Source organism: Penaeus vannamei, chromosome 34 (genome assembly GCF_042767895.1).
Source record: "Penaeus vannamei isolate JL-2024 chromosome 34, ASM4276789v1, whole genome shotgun sequence".
NCBI lineage: Eukaryota > Metazoa > Arthropoda > Malacostraca > Decapoda > Penaeidae > Penaeus > Penaeus vannamei.
The window spans coordinates 23995779-24023278 of NC_091582.1; the positions used below are offsets into that span (position 1 = coordinate 23995779).

At 42.7% G+C, this 27500-nt stretch overlaps 2 protein-coding genes across 2 annotated transcripts in view; both read right to left on the reverse strand.

The window, feature by feature from the left end:
- LOC138859263 (uncharacterized) overlaps positions 1 to 464 on the reverse strand; it is a 2562-nt gene extending 2098 nt beyond the window's left edge. Inside the window, exon 1 of the mRNA XM_070113483.1 lies at positions 422 to 464. Within this exon, the coding sequence (XP_069969584.1) occupies positions 422 to 464 (43 nt within the window). The remainder of the gene's footprint in view (positions 1 to 421) is intronic.
- An 87-nt stretch (positions 465 to 551) lies between these two features.
- On the reverse strand, positions 552 to 22562 carry LOC113819894 (glutathione peroxidase 2). Its single transcript, XM_070113589.1, has 5 exons — positions 22382 to 22562; positions 7577 to 7746; positions 6975 to 7103; positions 3696 to 3847; positions 552 to 1071 (listed from the first exon to the last, which is right to left on the reverse strand). Exons 1-5 carry the CDS (start codon positions 22434 to 22436, stop codon positions 1008 to 1010), a joined length of 570 nt encoding a protein of 189 aa, XP_069969690.1. The 5' UTR covers positions 22437 to 22562; the 3' UTR covers positions 552 to 1007.
- Positions 22563 to 27500: the final 4938 nt, after the last annotated feature.

Below are 27500 nucleotides of genomic sequence, written 5' to 3' on the forward strand. Positions count from 1 at the left end.
ATCTCATAAGCATTAAGAAGCATTAAGTATTAAGAAATTAATCTCATGTTATGTGATATCATTTCAGATACAAGTAACAAGGCATTGACATAAATGATAAGACTAATACCTCGTAAACATTATAACTGTTACGTCAGCACATAGCCTTCCCTAATAATTTTATGGCTGATTTTTAAACTGATTTTTTTTTCTTTATTTCTATGTACTTTGAAAATTGTTGTTATTCGAATACACACTTGAATTGAATGGTATCTGAAACCAATAGATACACAAATGGATATAGTTAGGTGTGTATGTGTGCATATACTTTTCGTGTTTATTTGTGTGCGTGAATGTGTGTGAATCAGGGGTGGGGGGAGGTAAGGGAGAAAGGGGGGAGGGAGAGCGATAGATGAACTGATGGATAGAGGAATTGAGTGACATGAGTACACAGTGCCATATTTCTCCAGTTTCTTTGCATGCATTACTGACACATTTGAATAAATAAAATTTCAGCAAATGAATCATTCTTTGTTTCTTACAAACAACAAAGGAAAAGAAAAACAACGCCCTTTTAGTAAATTATGTCCTTTTTAATATAAAAAAAAAATCACATCGACTTGCTCCAAATATATAATACGCGATGCCACTAACACACAAGACATTTATAAAAGAAAAGAAAATATTTTTTGACTTTATCTCTTCAAAAGTATCTAAAGGAACTCTTAACTGATCCTACGCCCATGCAAAAAAAAAGAATAAATCCTGGAACCCTAGGACCTCGAAATGTATCATCCAAGAACCCTAGCACTTAAGAGTGTTTGTAGGATTCCCTTCATTGTTGAGGTCCCAAGGTCCTTTTTGCACGGAAAAAGGATCAGCTGGTTGGCGGTTGGAATGGTTTTCCGTTTTCTGTTTCTCCGCTCTCCGTTTTCTGTTGTTTTGTTGCAGGTTGCTGGTTATTTCATGTTTGTTTTTCTTTTTTTCCTACAATTTTGGGTCACCGGGTCTTCTCTTATCTTCTTTCTTTAAGCTTTCAGCAAGTTTGCGATTTCATCTTTAAGCAATATGGTTTCATACTTCTTGCTGAACCTGGAAGAGAACCGACAGAACTATATTAATAATACTAATAATCATAATAACAACTAATAACTAGTAACTAATAATGATTAAGTTACAATAATTGTGTTCAAAGGAAATTATAAAATAACAACAGTTATAATAAAAACAATATCAACGATAATACCGGTGATTGAACTAACAAATAATAATAAAAATCATTTAATTTATAAATAACTTGAATTTCATTATCCTCAAATCCTATCTACTCTCCCTCTCTTGCAACAAATAATAATTCGCTAAATAACCAGACGAATAGAAATTGTACTGTATTTCATTCTGTATTTTCTCCAGCATCCGGGTTCTGACAGTTAATCTAGCAGTCTAAACGCTTAATTCCTTTTTTTCCACCTCATTCTTCTTTACTCCTTTTTTCTTCCTCTTTCTCTTTTTTTCCTTTTCTTTCACTCGCTCCTCTTTCTACCTCTCCCTCTCACGCCTTCCCCTTTTGCCAATCTCTTTCTCATACTCCTCTCTTCTTCTCCCCCTTCCTCTTCCTTATCCCTTCCCCATCCTCATACCCCCTTCTCCATACCTACTCCTATTCCCATCCCCCATCCCCAAACCTCTACCTCCTCCTCCTCCCACCCTATCCCTTCCGCCATACCCCATCCTCCTCCTCCTCCTCCTCCCCCTTCCCCATCTCTAAACTCCCATCCCCCATCCACCTGCTCCTCTCATTTCCACCTTCCCCATCCCTATACCCTCATCCCCCATCCTCCTCCTTCCTCACATTCCCTCTCAATAGAAGTGATTTTAATGGAAAAAGTATCCGAGAAGTTAATCAAATAAAATTTCAAGGAGTTCCTGTTAATAAACATCTCTAATGGCACTACCATATTCAAAGCGTCCGCAATAAAACAACAAAACTATCTGGTTTAGCAAATCAAACTCGAAACCCTTTTAATAGAGGAGCTCTTATATCACTATTATACCTTAGTTTATCCTAACCTTGCCTGCTGCCTTACAGTGTGGGGTGGGGCGAGCAAGACCTCACTCAACCCAATTGTCATGATTCAAATGAAAGTAGTAAAAGCAATAAATAATTTGGGGAACCGTGACCATGCCAACAATGCTTTCACAGCTGAAGTTATTAAACTTTAACGACATTAAATACACCTTTTCTCTAGAATGGCCCGGCCTGTATAAACTAGAAATAGTTGACACAGGCCGGGCCACTTTAGAGAAAGGGCCCGGGCGAAGCATGTCTTCGCAAATCTAACTGAACTGATCTGAAACACACTAATATGTGCCGTTTATAAATGCAGATGCTTAAATTGTCCCAACACATTCCCCAATTATTTCCCAAACGTTACAAATAAACCTTATTTTCGAAAAGACTACTTTAGACTTCGCCAACCACTGGTCTCATCCTCCCAGCCACAAACACACGTAAGTTATCGTGGAGCTCTAATCTATAACAAATTATCACGACATTAAAAATGAGCTCTCTTTAAATTGTTTTAAATCCACTCTAAAAAGCCACAAACACACGTAAGTTGTCGTGGAGCTCTAATCTATAACAAATTATCACGACATTAAAATGGCGCTCTATTTAAATTATTTTAAATCCATTCTAAAAAATTTGTTTTTACTAAACAAATATTGATCAACACTGGAACTGCTATATTATTACCGTTATTTACTTATGTTTACGTCATGTACATATATATGCTTACGTAACCATATGTAATTCTAAAAATGTTTGTTTATCCGTATTTTTAATGCCAGTATCATTATCAGTACTTTATAATTTTCATAAATGTTGGTGTAATATTACAGAGTAATAACAATCAAAAGTTTTCCTATGTAACCCTGTTGTATCTTAATATAGAATTTGAAATTATTACCACTATATATGTATCTTATATCGACTATTTTATGTAATATATGTCTCAATCTCATGTCATTGCTTAATTATTATTATGTCATCTTGTCATGTAAGCATTTCTTTGTCAACTGTATGATTTGTGTTGAGCTTTTAAAGGTTATACCAAAAAGCTGTTATAAGTTATATGACCAAATAAATTATTTCAATTCAATTTCAGTTTCAATTCCCTCCTCTCATTCTCTCCCTTCCCCCGTACCATCTTCCTCCTCCTCCTCTTCCCATTTCCCCCTCCCCCATCCCTATACCCTCATCCCTCATCCAATCCCTTCCCTCATCTTCCTCCCTCCCTCCCCCTTCCTATTCCTCCTCCTCCTCCTCTTCCCCCTTCCCCTACTCCTCCTCTTCCCCCTTCCTCCTCCTCCTCCTCTCCCTCCTCCTCCTCTCCCTTATCCTCTTCTCCCTCCTCCTCCTCCTCTCCCTTCATACTCCTCTTCCTCCTCCTCCTCCTCTCCCTTCATACTCCTGTTCCTCCTCCTCCTCCTCTCCCTTCATACTCCTCTTCCTCCTCCTCTCCCTTCATACTCATACTCCTCCTCCTCCTCTCCCTTCATACTCATACTCCTCCTTCTCCTCTCCCTTCATACTCCTCCTCCTCTCCCTTCATACTCATACTCCTCCTCCTCCTCCTCCTCCTCTCCCTTCATACTCCTCCTCCTCCTCTCCCTTCCTACTCATACTCCTCCTCCTCCTCCCCCACCTTCCTCACCTCTTAAACGGCTGCCCATCCTTGCCGATGAGGAATTTCTCGAAGTTCCAGGCAATGTCAGAGCGGCAGACAGGTGTCCAAATGATGCACTTTGGATCTGACATAAAACTCACGCTGTCGTCAGCTGGCAGTGGCAGTCGCTCCTTCAGGTACTGGGGAGAGAAAGACGGTCACTTTAATCTGCTGTAAATATGTAGTGGATGTTTATTTTGCTGTACAAATATGGTGTATATTAAAGGAGAAAATATATTAAAAATATGGATTACTGTAATATGTTGTAAATATTGTGTAGATTTATTTTGCCGTATAAACATAGTGTATAGTAAAGGAGAAAATGTATAAAAAATAAGGATTACTGTAATCTTTTGTATATTTTTATTCTGATTATCATAACTCAAGGTCTCTGGGATATGTTTATGTTTATTCTTTATCTACAAAGCATAAAATGTGTACTGTGTGATTATTATAACTCTAGGTCTCTGAGAATTATATACTTATTCTTTATCTGCAACGTGTATAGTCAGAGTCTGATTAGTATAACGGTCTCTGCGAATTATGTGAATGTCTAATTAATATAACTATGTCAATGTCATATATACGTTGATCCTAATCTGCAGTGTACATGGAATGTATGTTAATTTGAGCATTAATTCTATAGGTCTCTGTGCCCTAGGGTATACTGTATATACACTGTGTTAATAGAACAGCTATAATCAATGTTCTCTGTTTTAAATATTATTATGTCTATTTCCTTTCATCATTTTTACACGCTTTACTATACTGTGCTGTTATTACTCCCATCTCATCTTTTGCGTGATAATTAATCAGATATAATTACAATGAAAAAACAACTAACATGATAATAAATAATAATGCAATGGTTTGTCGGATACAGAATATTTTGCATTTTCGATGCTGGAATTTTACAATAGCTAAAAAAAAAAAGAAAAAAAATCAAGGCACCCGTTTCTCTAGCGCTTCTCTCCCTCCCCCGCCCGCGCCCGCAAGCTTTAATATAACCATAAGGATTACTGAGGATAATACTTGTGCTTAATATCATTCGGCCGCTTTACAGGATCATAATTACACTAAGAGATCGTATAACAAATTTCAATTACGCACCAAGAGGTTTAATCACTTCTATTTACCTGTGTATCAGTTTCAATAGTATTCTGCGATGGCGAGTTTTACTGTATTGTATAGTAATTAAAATATGCTCAGTTGTGTTTCAATGCAGTCACTGTATTACAAATTGAATAAATATTATTTGATTATTTCCCCCCTGAATTATGTATATTAGGTAACCACAAAATATATATCTATACACAATAATCAATCATTTACCTCTATCAAAATACAATATACACATATAAATATTTAAGTAATCTCTCTCTCCCTCCTCTCCTCTCTCTCTCTCTCAAAGTAATGATTCTCTGTCGCTCTCTCTCCTCGCCGTGAAATATCTTTTTAAATTTTCCTCAACGAACAAGTTAGAGACAAAATCTGCTGATGAACTAGAAAAATATATCCTTCCATATCTTATTCATCTACTCTTTGCACAGTACCTATTCATATCAAAACACCTATTCATACTTATATTTCTTCTTTCTTCTTTCTTTTGTCTGCTGTCTCTCCCAGTACCCCCTCCCCCTCCCCCTCCCCCTCCCTCCCTCCCTCCCTCCCTCCCTCCCCCTCTCTCTCTCTCTCTCTCTCTCTCTCTCTCTCTCTCTCTCTCTCTCTCTCTCTCTCTCTCTCTCTCTCTCTCTCTCTCTCTCTCTCTCTCTCTGAGTCAGTCACTCAGTCTGCCTCCTCCCCCTCTCTCTCACTTCCTCCCTCCCTCCCTCCCTCTCCCACTTCCTCCCCCCCCCCCTCCCTCCCTCTCCCACTTCCTCCCTCCCTCCCTCTCCCTTTCCCTCCAGCCTTTCTCTAACCTCTCTACAAGTGCATCTCTCCCCGGCTGAGCTCGGTCTAAAAGTATTGATCCTTCTACAAAGCTATCAAATTCCTTATCTTTTTTTTTTCTATCCCCTTCCTGGTATTTCTCTTTATTGCCACATTCCTTATACATTCAGCATTCACGAAAGCAGGTCTTCTGTGGCCATACAATGTTCTCATATTTTTTTCTACCTGTGAATGTCTTTACAACCCTTCTACAACGTTCAAGACGGGATTTACCGCACTTCTGTAGTCATACGATTCCTCCCGCCTTTTCCACAACCTTATACAACCAAAACAACTTTTATCTTAAAGATGTATCCCCTTTTTCAACAACCTTTCTATAACCACAACCAACACACACTTTGAAGGCCTCACTTCCCCTCTTTTCCACAACCTTTCTACAACTACAAAAAATCCTGACCTCAAAGATTTCTCCATCTTTTTCTACAACCTTTCAAAAACCAGAACAACCCTCACAATCTTTCACAAAATCACAACCAACCCTCACCTTAAAGATTCCCCCCCATTTCTACAACCTCTCTACAACCCAAACAAACCTCACCTTGATGACCTCCCCCCCCTTTTCAACCTTTCAGCAACCCAAACAACCCTCACCTTAAAAGACCTGCCCCCTTTACCACAACCTTTCAACAACCAAAACAAATCTCATCTCAAAAACCTCTCTCCCCTTTTTTTTACAACCTTTCAAAAAACACACAACCCTTTCCACAACCAATTCTAACAACCCTCACCTTAGAGACCTCTTCCCCCTTTCCCATAACCTTTCCACAACTTTTCAACAACCAATTCTAACAACCCTCACCTTAAAGACCTCTTTCTCCTCCACAACCTTTCCACAACCAAACACACAACCCTCTCCACAACTAATTCTAACAACCCTCACCTTAAAGGCCTCTTCCTCCTTTTCCAGTTTTCAACAACCCTCTCAACAACCAATTCTAACAACCCTCAGCTTAAAGACCTCTCCCACCCCTTTCCCCACAACAAAAAAGCAATCCTCTCAACAACCAATTCTAACAACCCTCACCTTAAAGACCTCTTCCCTCTTTTTAACAACCTTCCCACAACCCAAAAAACAATCCTCTCTACAACCAATTCCAACAACCCTCACCTTAAAGGCCTCTTCCCCTTTTTCCACAACTTTTCAACAACCAATTCGAACAACCCTCACCTTGAAGACCTCTCCCACCCCTTTTTTCCACAACCTAAAAAAAAAAAAAAATCTACAACCAATTCTAACAACCCTCACCTTAAGGGCCTCTTCCCCCTTTCCCACAACCTTTCCACAACTTTTCAACAACCAATTCTAACAACCCTCACCTTAAAGACGGGATCAGCTGTTGACCCGTTGACGTCGACTTTGCCGAACATAACCATCTTGGGCTCGAAGTTGTTCCCAGGACGGACGTGGCGGAGGGAGCTCAACAACTCCCCTTCGGTAGTGTTCTCCTGAAGGCGCAGAAGGAGGAGGTGAGTGTTGGTTAATGGTTCGTGTTTCGCTTATTTATCTATTCATTTATTTATTTATTTATTTATTTATTTATTTATTTATTATGATCCATTTTTCATTCTATTCATTACTGTTATTTATCTATTTATTTATTCATGTATTCAAGAAGCTGAATGAGAAGAAAAATAAGGAAGAAGACATGACATGAATAAGAAGACGCGACCCACCTGATACCTGATACTGGTTGCAAGGGAAGGCGAGGTGGCAGGAGGAGGCGGAGGAGGAAGAAGAGGAAGAAGAGGAGGAGGGGGAAAAGGAGGAGAAGGAAAAGAAGAAAAGGAGAAAAAGAAGGAAGAACGACCCACCTGGTGCCCGAACTGGTTGCAGGGGAAGGCGAATGACAGGAGGAGGAGGAGGAGAAGGAACAGGAAGAAAAGGAGATTAACATGAAAAAGAAGGAAGAACGACCCACCTGGTGCCCGAACTGGTTGCAGGGGAAGGCCAGGACCTCCAGCTTGTCGCCGAACTCTTCCTTGAGTTGGTTCATCTGGTGGAAGTCCCTGGTGGTCGTCCCTCAGAGCGACGCCGTGTTCTGCACCAGCACCACCTTCCCCTGGAACTTCTTGAACGACACCATCTCGCCTGTAGGAGGAGGAGGAGGGCGCGGGGGTTAAAAAAATGAGTTATTTTTTTTTATTTGTTGTTATTGTTGTTTTATTGATTTTACTCGTCTTTTCTTTCTTTTTTTTTACTGGTATTGCGGTTTATTGACTTTTTCTTTCTTTCTTTCTTTCTTTTACGGATTTAAACATTTGCGTCTTTTCTTTTTTCTTTTTTTACTTGTCCATCCGCACACTCATGCACTCGCCCATCCATCCATTCATCCATTCATAAATATCCGAGGTGCGAACAGTGGCTAAGTGTTAAGTCATCGTGCGTGTTGTTTGTTTATGAAGTAAAAAAAAATCTATTTTCATTCATTTTCCAAATGTCATTATAAAAACACACTCGTAATTACTGGTTAAACTCCTTGAATCATATATGTATATATGTATATATATACATACAATACCTATATCTATATAGATATATACAGATAAAGATAAATATACACACACACGCACACGCACACACACACACATACACACACAATCAATCAATCAATAAAATATATCTTATAAGAGTATCTATGCACACACACATACAGATATATACATATATGTGCATGTATGTGTGTGTGTGTGTGTGTGTGTGTGTGTGTGTGTGTGTGTGTGTGTGTGTGTGTGTGTGTGTGTGTGTGTGTGTGTGTGTATGTACTTATGTATGTATCAATATATATATTAAATCAATTGGACACACGCAATCTATAAAACTATAAACAAGTGAAGACGTAATGACGAAACCCAAAACAAAATTATTTTAAAAGATGACTCATGTAAATTTTGAAAAGAAAAACAAAGATTTCACAACACGTAATAATAACAAGAGGGGCTAGGATGAGCAGCTTCCACGGGAGCTTCTTGAGATCTAACTGAAGGAGCTGCCGCCGTCTTGAAGTCTTCGCTGTCTGCTGTTTGTTGTTGTTCTTTTGTGCGTTTGTTTACGTGGCTGCGGGTGGGGTTGGAGGAGGAGAGGGGGGGATGAGGAGAGGGAATGGGAGGGGGAGGGGTTTAGGCGGGAAGGAGGGTGGGAAGAGGTTTAGGGGGAAGGGGGGGAAGAGAGAGTTAGGGGGAGGGTTGGGGGAGGAAGAGGGGGTTAGGGGGAGGGAGGGGTATGAGGAGAGAGAGAGTGGGAGGGGATGGGGGTGGAGGAAGAGGGGGTTAGGGGGGAGAGAGGGGGATATGGAGAGAGAGTGGGATGGTAAGGGGGTGGAGGAAGAGGGGGTTAGGGGGAGGGTTGGGGAGGAAGAGGGGGTTAGGGGGAGGGTTGGGGAGGAAGAGGGGGTTAGGGAGAGGGTTGGGGAGGAAGAGGGGGATGAGGAGAGTGGGAGGGGAAGGGCTGGGTAGAAGGGGTAAAGGGGAGGTTTGTGGAGGAAGAGGGGGTTAAGGGAGGGAGCGGGAGGAGGAGAAGCAAGAGCAGTGAGAGTTGTGAGTGAGGTAGAAGAAGAAGAAGAAGAAGAAGAAGAAGAAGAAGAAGAGGAGGAGGAGGGGGAGGAAGGAGAATAGGAGGGGGGGTATGAGAGAGAAGAGTAGGGGGAGGAATAGAGGAGGAGGGGGACTGAGGAGAACATGTGTGGCTTTTTGTTTTTATTTTTATTTTTTTTAAATATATAATATACATAAAATGAGTGTGCCACGTGATACTGCAAGGCATTACATCATATTCCTTAAAATAGCATATTGCATCTCTCTTCCTCTCTCTCTTTGTTTCTTTTCCCTCTCCCCCGGCCTCCCCGTCCCACCCCATCACCCCCTCCCCGCCCTCTCCTCTATCCCTGCCTGCCCCACTCCCACTCTCTCTCTCTTGCTCGCCTTCTCCTCCCCTCTCCCTCCCCCTTTCCCATACTCCCTTGCTCTCCCTTCTCCCTCCCCCCTCTCTCCTCAATCCCTATCCCTCCCCCCTCTCTCTCACTCTCCCCACTCCCTCTCCCTCTCTTTTCCCCTCTCTCCATCTCCCACTCCCTCATTCTGTTCCGTTTCCTCGCCCTTTCTCCTCTCCTCTCCCTCTCGCCCACTCTCTAACCCTTTCTCCGTCTCCTTCTATTTCCCCCTCTTTCTCTTCTCCTCTCCCTCTTGCCCACTCCTTTCCCTCCTCTTCTCTCCTCCCCTCTTCCTTTCTCCTCTCCTATCCCTCCTCCTCTCTCCTTTCCTCTCCCTCTCCCTCCTCCTCTCCCTCTCCCTCCTCCTCTCTCCTCTCCCTCCATCTCTCTCCTCTCCTCTCCCTCCTCCTCTCTCCTCTCCCTCCATCTCTCTCCTCTCCTCCCCCTCCTCCTCTCTCCTTTCCTTCCTCCTCTCTCCTCTCCTCTCCTCTCCCCTCCCTCCTACTCTCTCCTCTCCTCTCCCTCTCCCCTCTCCCTCCATCTCTCTCCTCTCCTTTCCTTCCTCCTCTCTCCTTTCCTTCCTCCTCTCTCCTCTCCTCTCCCCTCCCTCCCTCCTCTCTCCTCTCCTATCCCTCCTCCTCTCTCCTCTCCTATCCCTCCTCCTCTCTCCTCTCCTATCCCTCCTCCTCTTTCCTCTCCTATCCCTCCTCCTCTTTCCTCTCCTCTCCCTCCTCCTCCTCTTTCCTCTCCTCTCCCTCCTCTCTCACTCCTCTCCCTCTCCCTCCTCCTCTCTCCTCTCCTCTCCCTCTCCCTCCTCCTCTCTCCTCTCCTATCCCTCCTCCTCTCTCCTCTCCTCTCCCTCCATCTCTTCTCTCCTCCTCTCTCCTTTCCTCTCCCACTCCTCTCTCCTCTCCTATCCCTCCATCTCTCCTCTCCTATCCCTCCTCCTCTCTCCTCTCCTATCCCTCCTCCTCTCTCCTCTCCTCTCCCTCCTCCTCTCTCCTTTCCTCTCCCTCTCCCTCCTCCTCTCTCCTCTTCTCTCCCTCCTCCTCTCTCCTTTCCTCTCCCCTCTCCTCTCCCTCCTCCTCTCTCCTCTCCTCAAGTTTACGCAAATAACTTACGTAATTAGGACAAAACTTCGAAACTCTAAACGTTGTTTGTTGCAATGTCTTCGTCTGTTCACTTTTCGCTCGATTATGCTAGTCAGATCCGTCTGAATCTGTGTGTGTGTGTGTGTGTGTGTGTGTGTGTGTGTGTGTGTGTGTGTGTGTGTGTGTGTGTGTGTGTGTGTGTGTGTGTGTGTGTGTGTGTGTGTGTGTGTGTGTGTGTGTGTGTGTGTATGTATGTGTGTGTGTGCGTATGTGTTTGTGCGTGCACGCGTGTCTTCAAATCTGACCTTGTGTTTACTTGTGTCTATCTGCGTTTAAGTGTCTAAAGATCTTGTGTGTGTGTGTGTGTGTTTGTATGTGTTTGTTTGTGTGTGTGAGTGAGTGAGTGTTTGTTTGTGTTTGTTTGCGTGTGTGTGTGTCTGTGTGCGTGCGTGCGTGTTTGTGTGCGTGTTTGTGGCTTTAAGTCTGACCTTGTGTCTATCAGCGTTTGAGTGTCTGGACATCATAGGACATAAATGATGTGTGAGTGTGTGTGTGTGTGTGTGTGTGTGTGTGTGTGTGTGTGTGTGTGTGTGTGTGTGTGTGTGTGTGTGTGTGTGTGTGTGTGTGTGTGTGTGTGTGTGTGTCCGCCTGCCTGCCTGCCTGCCTGTCTCTATGTCTGACTGCCTGCCTGTCTGTCTTTCAGTTTCACCGGTTATTGTGCCTTGAAGATCAAATTACTTTTGTGGTAACTTAGGAGTTTTCGAGTTTTCTAAAAGTTATTCTATAAAGTTATAACTTCAGCGTCCGCAAGGCAAAAGGGGGGGGGGGCGAAGGGGATAAGGGGGAAGCAAGGAGGAGAAGGAGGGAGTAAGGGGAGAGAGAGAGTAAGAGGGGAGCAAGGAGGAGAAGGAGGGAGCAAGGAGAAAGAGGAGGGTGAAAGGAAGAGGAGGAGAAGGAGGAAGAAGAAGAAGAAGAAGAAGAAGACGAAGAAGAAGACGAAGACGAAGACGAAGACGAAGACGAAGAAGAAGAAGAAGAAGAAGAAGAAGAAGAAGAAGAAGAAGAAGAAGAAGAAGAAGAAGAAGAAGAAGAAGAGAAGAACAAAGACAATAAGAAGAGGAAGGAGGGAGAGGAGGATAAAAAAAGAGACAGCAAAGCGAAAAAGAAGAAAGAGCAGAAGATATTCTTAAAAATAATAACACCTTATGAAGATAGTTCACAGCCACAAAAAAAAAGATTGCGTTCTTGCATTTTTTTTTTTTTTTTCTTTCCCTTGCCTTGCTACATTTTTTTTTCTTTTTTCTTTCGTTTATCTTTTGTATGCCTTTTCTTCAGTTCTCTCTCTCCTTCCTTTCTTTTTTTCTCTCTCTCATTCCCTTTCCCTCCCATTACTCCCTCAGCTTTTTCTCCGTCTCCCTTTCACCCTCTCACCTCTCCTCTCTCTCCCCCTCTCCTCCTCTCTTTCTCCCTCACCCTCTGCCATCTCTTCCTCTCCCTCTCTCCTTCTACGTCTCCCCTTCTTCTATCTTCCTCTCCTCCTCCCCTCACCCACCCCCTCCCAAACCCTAACCTATACACTTCTTTTTGAAGCACATTTTTATATTCCTTTTTCCCCTCCCCCCCCCCCCTCGTCTCATAGACCTTGGGACAGACCTTTTAAGCCACTCCCCCCCCCTCCTCTCCTTGTTCTTGTTCCTCTTCTTCTCTTCCTCTTCCTTCCCTTTCCTATCCTTGTTCTTGTTCCTCTTCTTCTCCTCCTCCTCCTCCCCTTTCCTCTTCTTGTTCCTGTTCCTCTTCTTCTCCTCCTCCTCCTCCCCTTTCCTCTCCTTGTTCTTGTTCCTCTTCTTCTCCTCTTCCTCTTCCTTCCCTTTCCTATCCTTGTTCTTGTTCCTCTTCTTCTGCTCCTCCTCCTCCCCTTTCCTCTTCTTGTTCCTGTTCCTCTTCTTCTCCTCCCTTTCCTCTCCTTGTTCCTGTTCCTCTTCTTCTCCTCCTCCTCCTCCTCCCCTTTCCTCTCCTTGTTCTTGTTCCTCTTCTTCTCCTCCACCTCCTCCCCTTTCCTCTCCTTGTTCCTGTTCCTCTTCTTCTTCTCCTCCTCCTCCCCTTTCCTCTCTTTGTTCTTGTTCCTCTTCTTCTCTTCCTCCTCCTCCCCTTTCCTCTCCTTGTTCTTGTTCCTCTTCTCCTCCACCTCCTCCCCTTTCCTCTCCTTGTTCCTGTTCCTCTTCTTCTCCTCCTCCTCCTCCTCCCCTTTCCTCTCCTTGTTCTTGTTCCTCTTCTTCTCCTCCTCCTCCTCCCCTCCCCCCCCTCCTCCTACTCCTCCCCGTGTGGCTACGTCGCTAAGAGAATGTCTAAGTGTATATCTAATATTTATATACATTTAATGTATATATCTACATTTTTATTTTTTTCCACGTGAAGGTCTTTTGTTTATCATTGTGACTTTCCGAATGTCAATATGTTTTTTTACATGTGTATGTATGTATATATATATATATGGATTTTTTTTTTTTTTTTTTTTTTTTTTTTGTCTTTACGAAATGTTTACGTAAATTTCTGTATGCGTCTGTTGCGAATGAAATTCTGGATTAACGTTTAGACTTACAATAAGAAACAGACAAAACAAAAAAGAAAACGCAAAAAAAGAAAAGTAAACACAATGAAAAAAAGACAAAAAAACAAGAAAAAAGAACAAAACGAAAAATAACTATAAAACTCGGAATAATAATAAGGATAATGAGCAATAGAGTAAAGAAGTGAGCGTTTGTCCTCCGGTATGAATAAGTTTCCTGCCTCGCTAATTATGCTACCTGTTAACCCTCCCTTTCATCCTCCTTCTCCCCCTCTTCCTTCCTCTCCTCTCCTCTCCTCTCATTCTATGCCTATTCTGCATCCACTCTACTCTTCTCTTCTTCTCTATCTTCTTCCTCTTCTTTGCACCTTACTCTAATTTTCCCTTTCTCTCATTTCGTCTATTATTCTCTCCTCTCACCTTCCTCTCCATCTTCTCCAAATGTTCTTCTACACACACCCCTCTCCTCTTCCCTTTCTTTCCACGTTCATTCTCCTTATCCTCCTCTTCCCTACTTCCTCCAAATATTCCCATTCTCTCCTCTAAAAGTCTTTTCTTCCTTCCTGTTTACCTTCTTTCTCCTTTCCCTCCCTCCCCTCACTCCTCCCCACAAGCACAACAAAAGTTACCTGACGTGCTTCTTCCCCCCCCGCCTCCTCCCACTCCCTTCCCCTCCCTCCCCTGCCCCACCCCTCCATCACACCACCTGATCTATCCCTCGTTCCTTCGTTCTATCCCCTCCCCCATCCTCTTTCTGTCCCCTCCTCCATCTAATTCCGTTCTGCACTCTTCCCCTATCCTCTTCTAGCCCCATTCTTTTCTTTCCCCATCCTGCTCTACCCATTTGTCTATCCCTTTCCCCCTTCCAACCCACACCGCAACACCAGATAGCTTACTCAGGTGTGTAGTAAGACCTTGAAAGCGGGGAGACAAGGTATGATTCGTCACTCCCCTCCCCTCCCCCCCTCCCTCTCTTATGTCCTCCCTCTTCCCTCCCTCCCCTCCCCCCTCTCCCTCCTCCCTCCTTCTCCACTCTCCTCCGCCCTTCCTCCCTCCTCCCCCATTCTCCACCTCTTCCTCTGTCTTCTGTCCTCCCCCCTCTCCCCTGACCCTTCTTCCTCTTCCCTCTCTTCTTTCCTCTGTCCTTTTGTCCTCCCTCCTCTCCACTCCCCTTCCCCCTTCCCACCCTGCACCTGCGAGAGGGATAGGAGAAAGGGATGGGGAAGGGGAAGGAGAAGAGGGAGAAGGAGAGGGAAGGAGAGAGAGGGAGAGAGGGAGAGGGAGAGATAGAGATAGAGAGAGGGAGAGAGAGAGATTGAGAGAGGGAGAGAGAGAGATTGAGAGAGGGAGAGAGAGAGAGGAGAGGGAGAGACAGGAGAGAGAGAGAGAGAGGGAGAGAGAGAGAGAGAGAGAGAGAGAGAGAGAGAGAGAGAGAGAGAGAGAGAGAGAGAGAGAGAGAGAGAGAGAGAGAGAGAGAGAGGAGAGAGAGAGGGAGAGAGAGGAGAGAGAGAGAGAGAGAGAGAGAGAGAGAGAGAGAGAGAGAGAGAGAGAGAGAGAGAGAGAGAGAGAGAGAGAGAGAGAGAGAGAGAAATAATAATAAAAAAGACAAAAACAACGAAACAATAACACAACAAAAACACACACACAAAAAAAATCACACACAATCACACACAAACCACACCACTACTTTTTTTTTCATTTTCCCCCTTTTTTCACGTATATCTCTCTCTTAAACCGATCCAAAAAACAAATCTAATAATAATATCTGTCTCGCCGTCACATCACTCACCCACGTACTTGATCTGCAATACCGAGATATTAATGCAACGCCAGCACGTGCGTTATAAATCAAGAAAGAGGATCATTCTGCAATTACGATGATTGAACCTTTGCGGAGAAAACACGTCTGAAGTTTTTATTACTTTTAAACCCATAGCAACACGTGTTGGATTACCCAAGTCATAAAAGAAAAAAACTATACACACATATATATATTACATATATATATATATATATATATATATATATATATATATATAAATATAAATATATATATATGTATAAACCTGAGATTAAGAGAGAGAGAGAGAGAGAGAGAGAGAGAGAGAGAGAGAGAGAGAGAGAGAGAGAGAGAGAGAGAGAGAGAGAGAGAGAGAGAGAGAGAGAGAGGGGAGAGAGGGAGAGATAGCCAAAGAGAGAGAAAGAGAGAGAGAGAGAGAGAGAGAGAGAGAGAGAGAGAGAGAGAGAGAGAGAAGATAAAGAAGCTAAGCCCCTTTAATCTCACAGAGATAATCTTTGTTATTTCAACATTACGTATGATCAAAGAGAATCCATTTCACTTATATACAACAAAGTATAGTCTCGGAGGTACAACGGACGTTTTTAACATTTATTTAAAAACGGTTGACAGTTAAAAACACAAAATATACAAGAAATTACGAAGTATGTTATTCAAAAACGGATATTTGTCAACCAGCACACAGTATATCCAAGAAATGACTAGGTTTGTTATATGAAAAACGGTTGTTTGACAGCTAAAACATTGCACATCCAAGAAAAGAACGGTTATTTGACAGCTAAAATCACATCCCCAGCAGAAGCCAAATAACTGTTGTTTTAAAACTTATTTGACAGCTCAAAATGTTTCACCACAAACTAGCCAACTGTCTTACTGTTATATAGAAATAACGGTTATTTGGCAGTTTATACAGTCTAATGACAGATTGTCAAACTAAGAAAATAATAATAATGATAATAATAATAATATCAATAATAATAATATTAATATTAATAATATCAATAATACTGTTATCAATAACACTGATAATATCAATAATACTGATAATAATATCAATAATGCTGATACTGATAATATCAATAATACTGATAATATTATCAATAATGCTGATACTGATAATGATAATAATAATGATAATGATAATAATAACAACAATAACAACAGTTTTTCGACAAACATAACTTCAAAGGAGACTGACGGATATAGTCTAATGTTTGTGGTTCTGTCGCAGGATGTGATGTGGCGTCCGTTTATGTAAGATGGAGAGAGAGAGAGAGAGAGAGAGAGAGAGAGAGAGAGAGAGAGAGAGAGAGAGAGAGAGAGAGAGAGAGAGAGAGAGAGAGAGAGAGAGAGAGAGAAGAAAGAGAGAGAGAGAGAGAGAAGGGAGAAAGAGAGAGAGAGAGAAGAAAGAAGGAAGAAAAAGAGAGAGAAGAAAGACAGAAGAAAAAGAGAGAGAGAGAGAGAGAGAGAGAGAGAGAGAGAGAGAGAGAGAGAGAGAGAGAGAGAGAGAGAGAGAGAAGAAAGAGAGAGAGAAAAAAGAGAGAGAGAAGAGAGAGAGCGAGAGAGAGAGAGAGAGAGAGAGAGAGAGAGAGAGAGAGAGAGAGAGAGAGAGAGAATGTAAATAAAAGAAGAAAAAGAAAAGAAAAAAAAATGGCTGCCAGTGTGTGCTTCTTTTCGCTTGCCATCAACAGGTTCTGAAATTATTTGGGACCTTGGGAGGAATGTTGTAAATAATTTTCAATTATGTAGCGTTCGTGTTCAGTTCATGTGTAGCCTATACACTGTTGTCCTTGTTTTCTTTTTCGTGCTGTGGTGTGGTGTGGTGTGGTGTGATGTGTGGTGTGTGTGTGTGTGTGTGTGTGTGTGTGTGTGTGTGTGTGTGTGTGTGTGTGTGTGTGTGTGTGTGTGTGTGTGTGTGTGAGAGAGAGAGAGAGAGAGAGAGAGAGAGAGAGAGAGAGAGAGAGAGAGAGAGAGAGAGAGAGAGAGAGAGAGAGTATGAGAGAGAGTATGAGAGAGAGACTGTGTATGAGAGAGTGGGAGAGAGAGAGAGAGTGGGAGAGAGAGAGAGAGAGTGAGAGAGAGAGAGAGAGAGAGAGAGAGAGAGAGAGAGAGAGAGAGAGAATAGGTAAGAACATACGAACTTAAACACACAAGTATATAGGCCTATTTAATAAAAAATAAAATTTTAAAAATATGTCCTTTACACGTACCAACCAAAACCCACCACCGTAAAACCAATCAAGCGAACCCACGTGATCCGTTAACCATAAAATGCCACTATCAAGGATTTCCGGTTGATTCGATAATCCACGAAATATGTTCAAAGCGTCATACCCACAATAACGGATTCATTCGTTCATCTTAAAAAAAAGAGTATCCGGGTGTATGCACGGTGTGAGGGTGTGGGTATTTGGTTTGGGTGTAGGTGTGGGTATGTGATTAGGGTGTGTGGGTATTTGGTTAGGGTGTAGGTGTGGGTATGTGATTAGGGTGTGTGGGTATTTGGTTAGGGTGTAGGTGTGGGTATGTGATTAGGGTGTGTGGGTATTTGGTTTGGGTGTAAGTGTGGGTATGTGATTAGGGTGTGTGGGTATGTGGTTTGGGTGTAAGTGTGGGTATGTGATTAGGGTGTGTGGGTATTTGGTTAGGGTGTAGGTGTGGGTATGTGATTGGGGTGTGTGGGTATGTGGTTTGGGTGTAAGTGTGGGTATGTGATTAGGGTGTGTGGATTTGGTTGAAGGTGTAGGTGTGGGTATGTGATTAGGGTGTGTGGGTATGTGGTTTCGGTGTAAGTGTGGGTATGTGATTAGGGTGTGTGGGTATGCGGTTTGGGAGTAAGTGTGGGTATGTGATTAGGGTGTGTGGGTATGCGGTTTGGGTGTAAGTGTGGGCATGTGATTAGGGTGTGTGGGTATTTGGTTTAGGTGTAGGTGTGGGTATGTGATTAGGGTGTGTGGGTATTTGGTTAGGGTGTAGGTGTGGGTATGTGATTAGGGTGTGTGGGTATGTGGTTTGGGTGTAAGTGTGGGTATGTGATTAGGGTGTGTGGGTATGTGGTTTGGGTGTAAGTGTGGGTATGTGATTAGGGTGTGTGGGTATGTGGTTTGGGTGTAAGTGTGGGTATGTGATTAGGGTGTGTGGGTATTTGGTTTGGGTGTAGGTGTGGGTATGTGATTAGGGTGTGTGGGTATTTGGTTAGGGTGTAGGTGTGGGTATGTGATTAGGGTGTGTGGGTATGTGGTTTGGGTGTAAGTGTGGGTATGTGATTAGGGTGTGTGGGTATTTGGTTAGGGTGTAGGTGTGGGTATGTGATTAGGTATGTGGGTATTTGGTTTGGGTGTAAGTGTGGGTATGTGATTAGGGTGTGTGGGTATGTGGTTTGGGTGTAAGTGTGGGTATGTGATTAGGGTGTGTGGGTATTTGGTTAGGGTGTAGGTGTGGGTATGTGATTGGGGTGTGTGGGTATGTGGTTTGGGTGTAAGTGTGGGTATGTGATTAGGGTGTGTGGGTATGTGGTTTGGGTGTAAGTGTGGGTATGTGATTAGGGTGTGTGGGTATTTGGTTTGGGTGTAAGTGTGGGTATGTGATTAGGGTGTGTGGGTATTTGGTTTGGGTGTAAGTGTGGGTATGTGATTAGGGTGTGTGGGTATGTGGTTTGGGTGTAAGTGTGGGTATGTGATTAGGGTGTGTGGGTATGTGGTTTGGGTGTAAGTGTGGGTATGTGATTAGGGTGTGTGGGTATGTGGTTTGGGTGTAAGTGTGGGTATGTGATTAGGGTGTGTGGGTATGTGGTTTGGGTGTAAGTGTGGGTATGTGATTAGGGTGTGTGGGTATGTGGTTTGGTGTAAGTGTGGGTATGTGATTAGGGTGTGTGGGTATTTGGTTTGGGTGTAAGTGTGGGTATGTGATTAGGGTGTGTGGGTATGTGGTTTGGGTGTAAGTGTGGGTATGTGATTAGAGTGTGTGGGTATTTGGTTTGGGTGTAAGTGTGGGTATGTGATTAGGGTGTGTGGGTATTTGGTTAGGGTGTAAGTGTGGGTATGTGATTAGGGTGTGTGGGTATGTGGTTTGGGTGTAAGTGTGGGTATGTGATTAGGGTGTGTGGGTATGTGGTTTGAGTGTAAGTGTGGGTATGTGATTAGGGTGTGTGGGTATTTGCTTTGGCTGTAAGTGTGGGTATGTGATTAGGGTGTGTGGGTATGTGGTTTGGGTGTACATGCGGGTATGGGTGAGTAACGATGTAGGAATGCGGTGTGGGTGTAGGTGTGGGTATGCGGTTTGGGTGTAGGCGCAGGTGTGGGTATGTGCTGTAGGTGTAGGTGTGGGTATAAGCCTGTAGTGTTGCTAGGTGCTGTAGGTGTGTGCGGATATGGGAATGACCGGTTGTGGGTGCGGTTGAGTAGAAGTAGAAGTATGTGGTGTGGGTATGAGTGCAAGTGTATGAGTATAAGAAAGGGTATATATCGCGGGCTTACAATGTAGACGTGGGTACAGGTGTGTGGTGAGGGAGGAAGTGAGGGAGTGACAGAAAGGTTAAGAGCAGGACTTAAAATTAAATTCCAAGCGTACCTTAGCTTTATATTTCCATGCAAGCGAGTTCTAGGTTAGGCAAGCATCTCATGGTGGAGAAGGGGTGTGGGGGGGGGGGGGGGAGGGAAGGGGATAGAGGAGGGGGCAGGGGGGAGTATGAGGGAGAGACACTCAGGAAATAACGTGCAGGTAAAAAGTGTGGGCGTGTGGGTGGAGGGGGGTTGAGGAATGAGGAGGAAGACAAGGAAGATGAGAAGAAGTGGGTAAGGAAGGAGGGGGAGGGGGAGGGGGTGGGGAGGGAGGGAGGAAGAGAGAGAGAGAGAGAGAGAGAGAGAGAGAGAGAGAGAGAGAGAGAGAGAGAGAGAGAGAGAGGGAGGGAGGGAGGGAGGGAGGAGAGGAGAGAGGGAGAGAGAGGGAGAGAGGGAGAGAGAGAGAGAGAGAGAGAGAGAGAGAGAGAGAGAGAGAGAGAGAGAGAGAGAGAGAGAGAGAGAGAGAGAGAGAGAGAGAGAGAGAGAGAGAGAGAGAGAGAGAGAGAGAGAGAGAGAGAGAGAGAGAGAGAGAGAGAGAGAGAGAGAGAGAGAGAGAGAGAGAGAGAGAGAGAGAGAGAGAGAGAGAGAGAGAGAGAGGAAAAAGAAACGTTAAGAGAACACAGAGAAAGGGAGAAACCCTCCAACTAAAAATATAGAGAAAAACTCAATAAAACCAAACACAAACAGCTGAACAAGAAACAAACAACAAACACACTATCAAGGATATCCTCCCGCCCCCCCTTCCTATTCTAAAAAAGATCCTGAATGACAAATGAATATAAAGAGTGTGGGGGGAGTGGGGACAAAGACAAAAGAAATGGGGGAAGAGTGAGAGAAAAGGAGAAAAGGGAAGTAGATGGGTCGATAGATAGAGGGAGGAGAAGGAGAGGTAGAGTGTAGAGTGAGGTGAGGGAGAGAAGAGGGAGGGAGGAAAGGAGGGAGAAGAGAGAGAGAAAGAGAGAGAGAGAGAGAGAGAGAGAGAGAGAGAGAGAGAGAGAGAGAGAGAGAGAGAGAGGGAGAGAGATGCTGAGTAATATCACAGAAAGAATGAGATGGGGGAGGAGGAGGAGGAGGAGGAGGAGGAGGAGGGAGGAGGAGGAGGAGGAGGAGGAGGAGGAAGGATGGAGGGAAGGGAGAGGAGGAGGGGAGGACGAAGCAAAATAATGAAAATAAGAATAAGAAGGAGGGGAAGAAGAAAAATGAAGAACAGAAAAGAAAGAAGACAAAGAGGACGAGGAGGAGGTGTAGGAAGAGGATTAAGAATAGGAGGGGAGGGGAGAGAGAGAGAAAGTCACCTATACACATTAAACCTTTCACACCTGACACAACCATCTACCCCCCCCCCCCTTCCCCTCACCCATTCAAAGAGTTCTTTACAATACACCTCAAAGTTTTTTTTTTCTCCATTTCTTGGCGTTTCAATAAATATACATAGTTGCTCCTCCTTTTCATTCCTCTTCGTAACGTGTGGGATTAACGAAGAGAAAAAGGAAGAAGAAATAATTAGATGCTTTGATACCGCTTATAACCGGATTCTCAGAAAAGTTGAAAAAAAAAAAACGATCATTAATTTTAGGGAAAAAAATCTACTTCGCCATCACTATTTAACACAACGAAGAGAGAGAGAAAATCGATCGATACGAATAATTAAAGAAGTAAAAAATAAAAATCTCAAGTGCCTGAAAACGAGAAGAGTGAAATAAAAAGAAAAATTGTCGGAAAATCTTAACAAAGAATCTCTGAACGAAATTTTGCGAAACGAACGTAAGTTGTGTTGCTAAGTCGACCTCGCGGAACTGGAAATATATATATACGCCTTTTTTTCTATCTCAACTCACTTTATGTAATGACATTATGCTGCAGTTACTTAACTAGAGTTAGTGGGACGTTTACATAACATTATATATTTACTTTGAAGGATGAATTAACGAGTTTTTTAAAATTCATATTCTACATATTTAATTTCTACGAGTTTAATCCCTTTTGAGAATCTTTACTGCAGGGATTTATCTATCTATCAATAACTCTAGTTCATTCTACTGTATTTAGAATTAAAATTAAAATCTATCTAATTATTTTATCTGCCAATATCTCTTAGTTTATTTTTAGAGGTTAAATTATTAAAATCGATCTAATTATCTATCTATCAATAACTCTAGTTTATTTTACTGTATTTAGAGATAAAATTAATGAAATAGACAATGCAACGGACTACAACGATCAGCCTTAAACTAATCTAAATAAATTAGACCTAAATCTACAACTGCAGAAAAGGTATGAAATGAGAATGAATATCTTAACTACACGAGAGATGTATTTGACCGGTTTCGATTATATCTTCGATTATATCTTTATATCATGTATTTCTGACGAATATATAATCGAAACCGGCCAAATACATCTCTTGTATTGTGAAGATATTCATTCTCAATTCATACCTTTTCTACAGTTGTAGATTTAGGTCTATTTTATTTAGATTAGTTTAGGACAGACCGATGTAATCCGTTGCATTGTCTACTTTATTAATCTTATCTCTAAATACAGTAAAATGAACTAGAGTTATTGATAGATAGATAGATCCCGACGGTTGAAATTCATTTAAATCTACGACAAAATGGCGTTTGGAAATTTCTACACGCGACAAGACTTTCCCTTCGCCTTTGGGTATCGGGGCAGCGACAAGGGAAAGCCCGGGCACGGCAACTGACAGAGAGAAGAAAAAAAAGCATAAAAGATAATACACAAATGCATAAAAATATATTCAAGTGTTATAAAATAGCTTACCGCTCAGAGCCTTGGCGCTCAGGTCGTAAAAGGACTTGATAGCTGAGGAAGCCATGGTTGGGGGGGGAAAAATCTCTTTTCTTCCTTTCAAACACTAATTTAGGGAGAGAGGATCCTTCTCAGTGCCAGTCCGAGTCTCTCCTAGACCCGACTATGCCCGATCAGCGACTATACGTTAAAGGGAGAGACTTGCTATGAAGACAACTCCGCCTGTGCGAGTATGGGCGAGTTTTTGTCTATTTTTTAAGGGCGTTTTTGTGCGTGTCTGAGCTTTTAGATTTTAAGGAAGAAGGTGATTGGTTATTTAGATGCGAAGGGGTTTCAGTTCTTGGTTGAATTGGGTTGCTTTTGCGCGTCTTTAATCGTGAAATGAATTCAACGAGTGGCAATAGCGAACGAAATTATGCATTGGCAACTCTTTCGTTGGTCCCCCGCGTAAGGCTCGTTGACTAGCCTCTCAGATTAACCTATTCTTTGTTATTTTGAATCGTTGTTTGTGTACTACTTTGAACTTTTTAAAATAGGATAAGATAATTGGTCATATATCTAGAGGTATGTGTATACGCCGTAATCATTTGCTGAAAAACGAAAAAAAGATCGTATTTATATATTAAACGAGTCTAATGTGCATGCCATGGTTTCTCACTGGGCTAACGCAATCTTGGGTACTTTTTTTATCATTTTGACAATAAACGTACCCTCTTATACCATACGTGCTTTTCATATACCCAATGACATTTAGAATAATTACATTAAAACCACCCGCATCAAGATAATTACTATGTATCACGAAGAAAAGGAAAAATAATAAAAATGAACCCTTTGCTTTATGGCGTATATGTTGCTTTGAACCAAACGCAATATTGAGCAACGGATGAGAAAATATTTAAAACCTGGATGTCCATTCCGGAAATTGGAATACCTATTTGTGATATTTACTTTTTTTTCATTTACTCAATATTCTCAGAAGATAATTAGATAACCTGCGCAGATGATAGCGCATCTTCCATAGAAATAGATAAATAAATAAATAAATAAATACATGTTCTTTCCTGAAACATTTTATGCTAGAACGTTCTCCCGCGTTTACCAGCAATGGTAATTTAATCGGTTAAGTGCATACGTACAGCGTACTCAATTACGTAACTTTATCGTGGATTATCGCCAACCTGCACATGGCACGTGACAGCTAACGATTTTTGGCGATTTTTGAAATGACGTAAAACGAGAAGAAGATTAAGCGAAATGATCCGAAATCAAAAACATAATTTTGTATAATATTCGAAAAGGAGAGAACTAGAGATTTCGAAGATCATGCATTAAAGACATATACATATATATATTTATGTGTGCGCGCGTGTGTGTTGTGTGTGTGTGTGTGTGTGTGTGTGTGTGTGTGTGTGTGTGTGTGTGTGTGTGTGTGTGTGTGTGTGTGTGAATATATATATATATATATATATATATATATATATATATATATATATATATATATATATATGTGTGTGTGTGTGTGTGTGTGTGTGTGTGTGTGTGTGTGTGTGTGTGTGTGTATGTGTGTGTGTGTGTGTGTGTGTGTATGTGTGGTGTGTATTAGAGAAGGGAAAATAAGGTTGGGAGATATACGAGGGTGCAATCGGCAATGAATGAGATTACTGGTATAATCTTCATAGTAATTCTTCCAGTTTGCTCTCTCTCTCTCTCTCTCTCTCTCTCTCTCTCTCTCTCTCTCTCTCTCTCTCTCTCTCTCTCTCTCTCTCTCTCTCTCTCTCTCTCTCTCTCTCTCTCATCCTCTCCCTCCCTTCCCTCTCCTCTCCCTAATTCCCTCCATCCCTCCTCTCCCTAATTCCCTCCTTCACCCCCTGCCCTCCCATATCTGTCTATCTAACCCTATCCTCTCTCTCTCTCTCTCTCTCTCTCTCTCTCTCTCTCTCTCTCTCTCTCTCTCTCTCTCTCTCTCTCTCTCTCTCTCTCTCTCTCTCTCTCTCTCTCTCATCCTCTCCCTCCTTCCCTCCTCTCCCCTAATTCCCTCCTTCCCTCCTCTCCCTAATTCCCTCCTTCACCCCACCCTCTATCTGTCTATCTAACCCTATCCTCTCTCTCTCTCTCTCTCTCTCTCTCTCTCTCTCTCTCTCTCTCTCTCTCTCTCTCTCTCTCTCTCTCTCTCTCATCTCATCCTCCTCCCTCCTTCCCTCCTCTCCCTAATTCCCTCCTTCCCTCCTCTCCCTAATTCCCTCCTTCACCCTACCTCTATCTGTCTATCTAACCTATCCTCTCTCTCTCTCTCTCTCTCTCTCTCTCTCTCTCTCTCTCTCTCTCTCTCTCTCTCTCTCTCTCTCCCTCTGTCTATCTAACTATCTATCTATCTATCTACCTACCGATCCATCTCCATAGATAAACAGACAGACAGACGAATAGACAAACAGACACACAAAGACAGACCAAATGTTACCTCCTTCTCTTTACCTACGCATTCTTAACGTCACTCCTTTTTATCAAATGTTTTTTTTCCTACTTCAGCATCGGATGGTAGAACCTTTATTTGTCATTAATTTTCCTATTATATTAAGAAGAAACAAAGGAAAACTCTGATGAATGAAATAGTAAATGAGTGAAGAATTATGTTTGTTTCTAGGGTGATTCATTGATATAAAAAAATAGGTTAAATTTTCGCCGGTTTAAGATTAGATTCAAATGCGATTAATATTATTGTTATGTATTCAAGAAATATAAGAAAATATGATTAATATTGCTGTTATGTATTCAAGAAATATAAGAAAATACAAATTTAGAATTTATAGTCAAACATGTACTAAATTGGCGCCAAAGTAACGGTTTGGTAACGTTTTTTTTCTATGTCAATAAACGGATTTCAAAATAACTACCGCCATGACATTGCAACATTTTTTAGGATAAACATTTTCTTCTTTCTATCGTTCTTTTTCATCTTTGCTGGGTCCTTTGTTTACTTCCAACATTGACAATATTATCTATTTATTATGCTTTTTTTTAATATAGCATTGTTACCTTGGAAAATTCGTTGATAACAAATGTATTGTATTTCAAGTTGTTTGATAAGCTACTGTTTTGCGTATACTGCCCGCCGGTTCCGACAACGCACGCCAAAAAAAAATCCTTATTATTGATAAATTTTACTATTCTCCCTAAATTATTTGTTGACTGAAAAACTGTTCTCTTGTCATGTTATATATATATATATATATATATATATATATATATATATATATATATATATATATATATATATATATATATACATATATATATATATATATATATATATATATATATATATATATATATATATATATAGAGAGAGAGAGAGAGAGAGAGAGAGAGAGAGAGAGAGAGAGAGAGAGAGCGAGAGAGAAAGAGAGAGGGGATACTTTCACTAGTAAATATGAATGAAAGCTGGCATGATTACCAAAGAGAACAAAGGTGATTTCATGACTTTGAAAAGCTGTTGTTCTCTTCTTTAAAAGCTTGTAGAAGCAACAGGAACTTTCATTCTTGTGGCTTAAGGCATTGAGTGAACTATATGTAGAGAGTGTAGTTAAAATCTCTCTCTCTCTCTCTCTAATATAATAATAAACAATAATAATAATAATTGTAAATACAATAATATATATATATATGTGCATATATATATATCTCTCTCTACTCCTCTGCTCATCCGTCCCCCTCCCTACCTCTCTCTCTCTCTCTCTCTCTCTCTCTCTCTCTCTCTCTCTCTCTCTCTCTCTCTCTCTCTCTCTCTCTCTCTCTCTCTCTCTCTCTCTCTCCTCCTTTCCCAAGCCCCAATCCCTCTTCCACTTTTTCCACTTCCTGCTCCCTCTCACAGCTCCAACCCCCCTCCCACCACTCAAACTCAAAGCTCCCATTCCCTTACTCAATCTCCCTCTTACTCCTCACTTCCCCACTCCCTCTCCTCTCTTCCTCCCTCCTCTCCTACTCCCGCACCCTCCCACATTCTTTCCTTTCCCCTCTCTCTCTCTCTCTCCGTCTCCCCCTCCCCCTCCCTCCCACTCCTTCTCTCCCTCTCTATCCTTCTCCCCCCTCCCTCCCTCTCCATTTCCCCACCTCCCTCTCTCTCCATCTCCCACCTCCCTCCCTCCCTCTCCTTCTCCATCTCCCCCTCCCTCCCTCTCCATCCCTCTCCATCTCCCCTTCCCTCCCTCTCTCTCCATCTCCTCCACCTCCCTCCCTCTCCGCATCCTCTCTCCATCACCCCTTCCCTCCCTCTCTCTCCATCCTCCCCCTCCCACTCTCTCTCCTTCTCCATCACCTCCTCCCTCCCTCCCCCTCCCTCCCTCTCCATCTCCCCTTCCCTCCCTCTCTCTCCATCTCCCCCTCCCTCTCCATCCCTCTCCATCTCCCTTCTTCCTCCCTCTCTCTCCATCTCCCCCTCCCTCTCTCTCCTTCTCCATCTCCCTCTTTCCATCTAACTCTCCCTCCCTCTCCTTCTCTCCCTCCCTTTCTCTCCCTCTCCATCCCTCTCCTTCTCTCCCTCCCTCTCTCTCCATCTCCCCCTCCCTCTCCTTCACTCCCTCTCCCTCACTTTTTTCTAATCACTCCAAAAGCTTCGACACCGGCATCCGGAAAGGCGTCGCCTGGAGCCCTCAGTAAATCCGTGTTTATTCTTCCTTAGACAAATATGGAAGGAATTTCACCTACACTCTTGGTATTATACAAGGAACAGGTTTCTCTCTATTTCTATCTATCTATCTGTCTGTTTATCTCTCTATCTATCTCTCACTCTCTTTCCTTCCCTCCCTACTCTCTCTCCCTCGTACTCCCTTCTCTCTCTCTCTCTCCCTTCCCTCTCTCTCGCAATCACTACTCTGTCTCCCTCTTTCCCTACTCTCTCTCCCTCTTTCCCTACTCTCTCTCCCTCCCTCCCTACTCTTCCTCCCTCGTACTCCCTACTCTCTCTCCCTCCCTCCCTACTCTCTCTCCCTCCCTCCCTAATCTCTCTCCCTCCCTCCCTACTCTTCCTCCCTCCCTCCCTACTCTCTCTCCCTCGTACCCCCTTCTCTCTCTTTCTCATCCTCTCTCTCTCCCTCTCACTGAATCAACAGTTGTTTTTAATTGTGAAGTACCA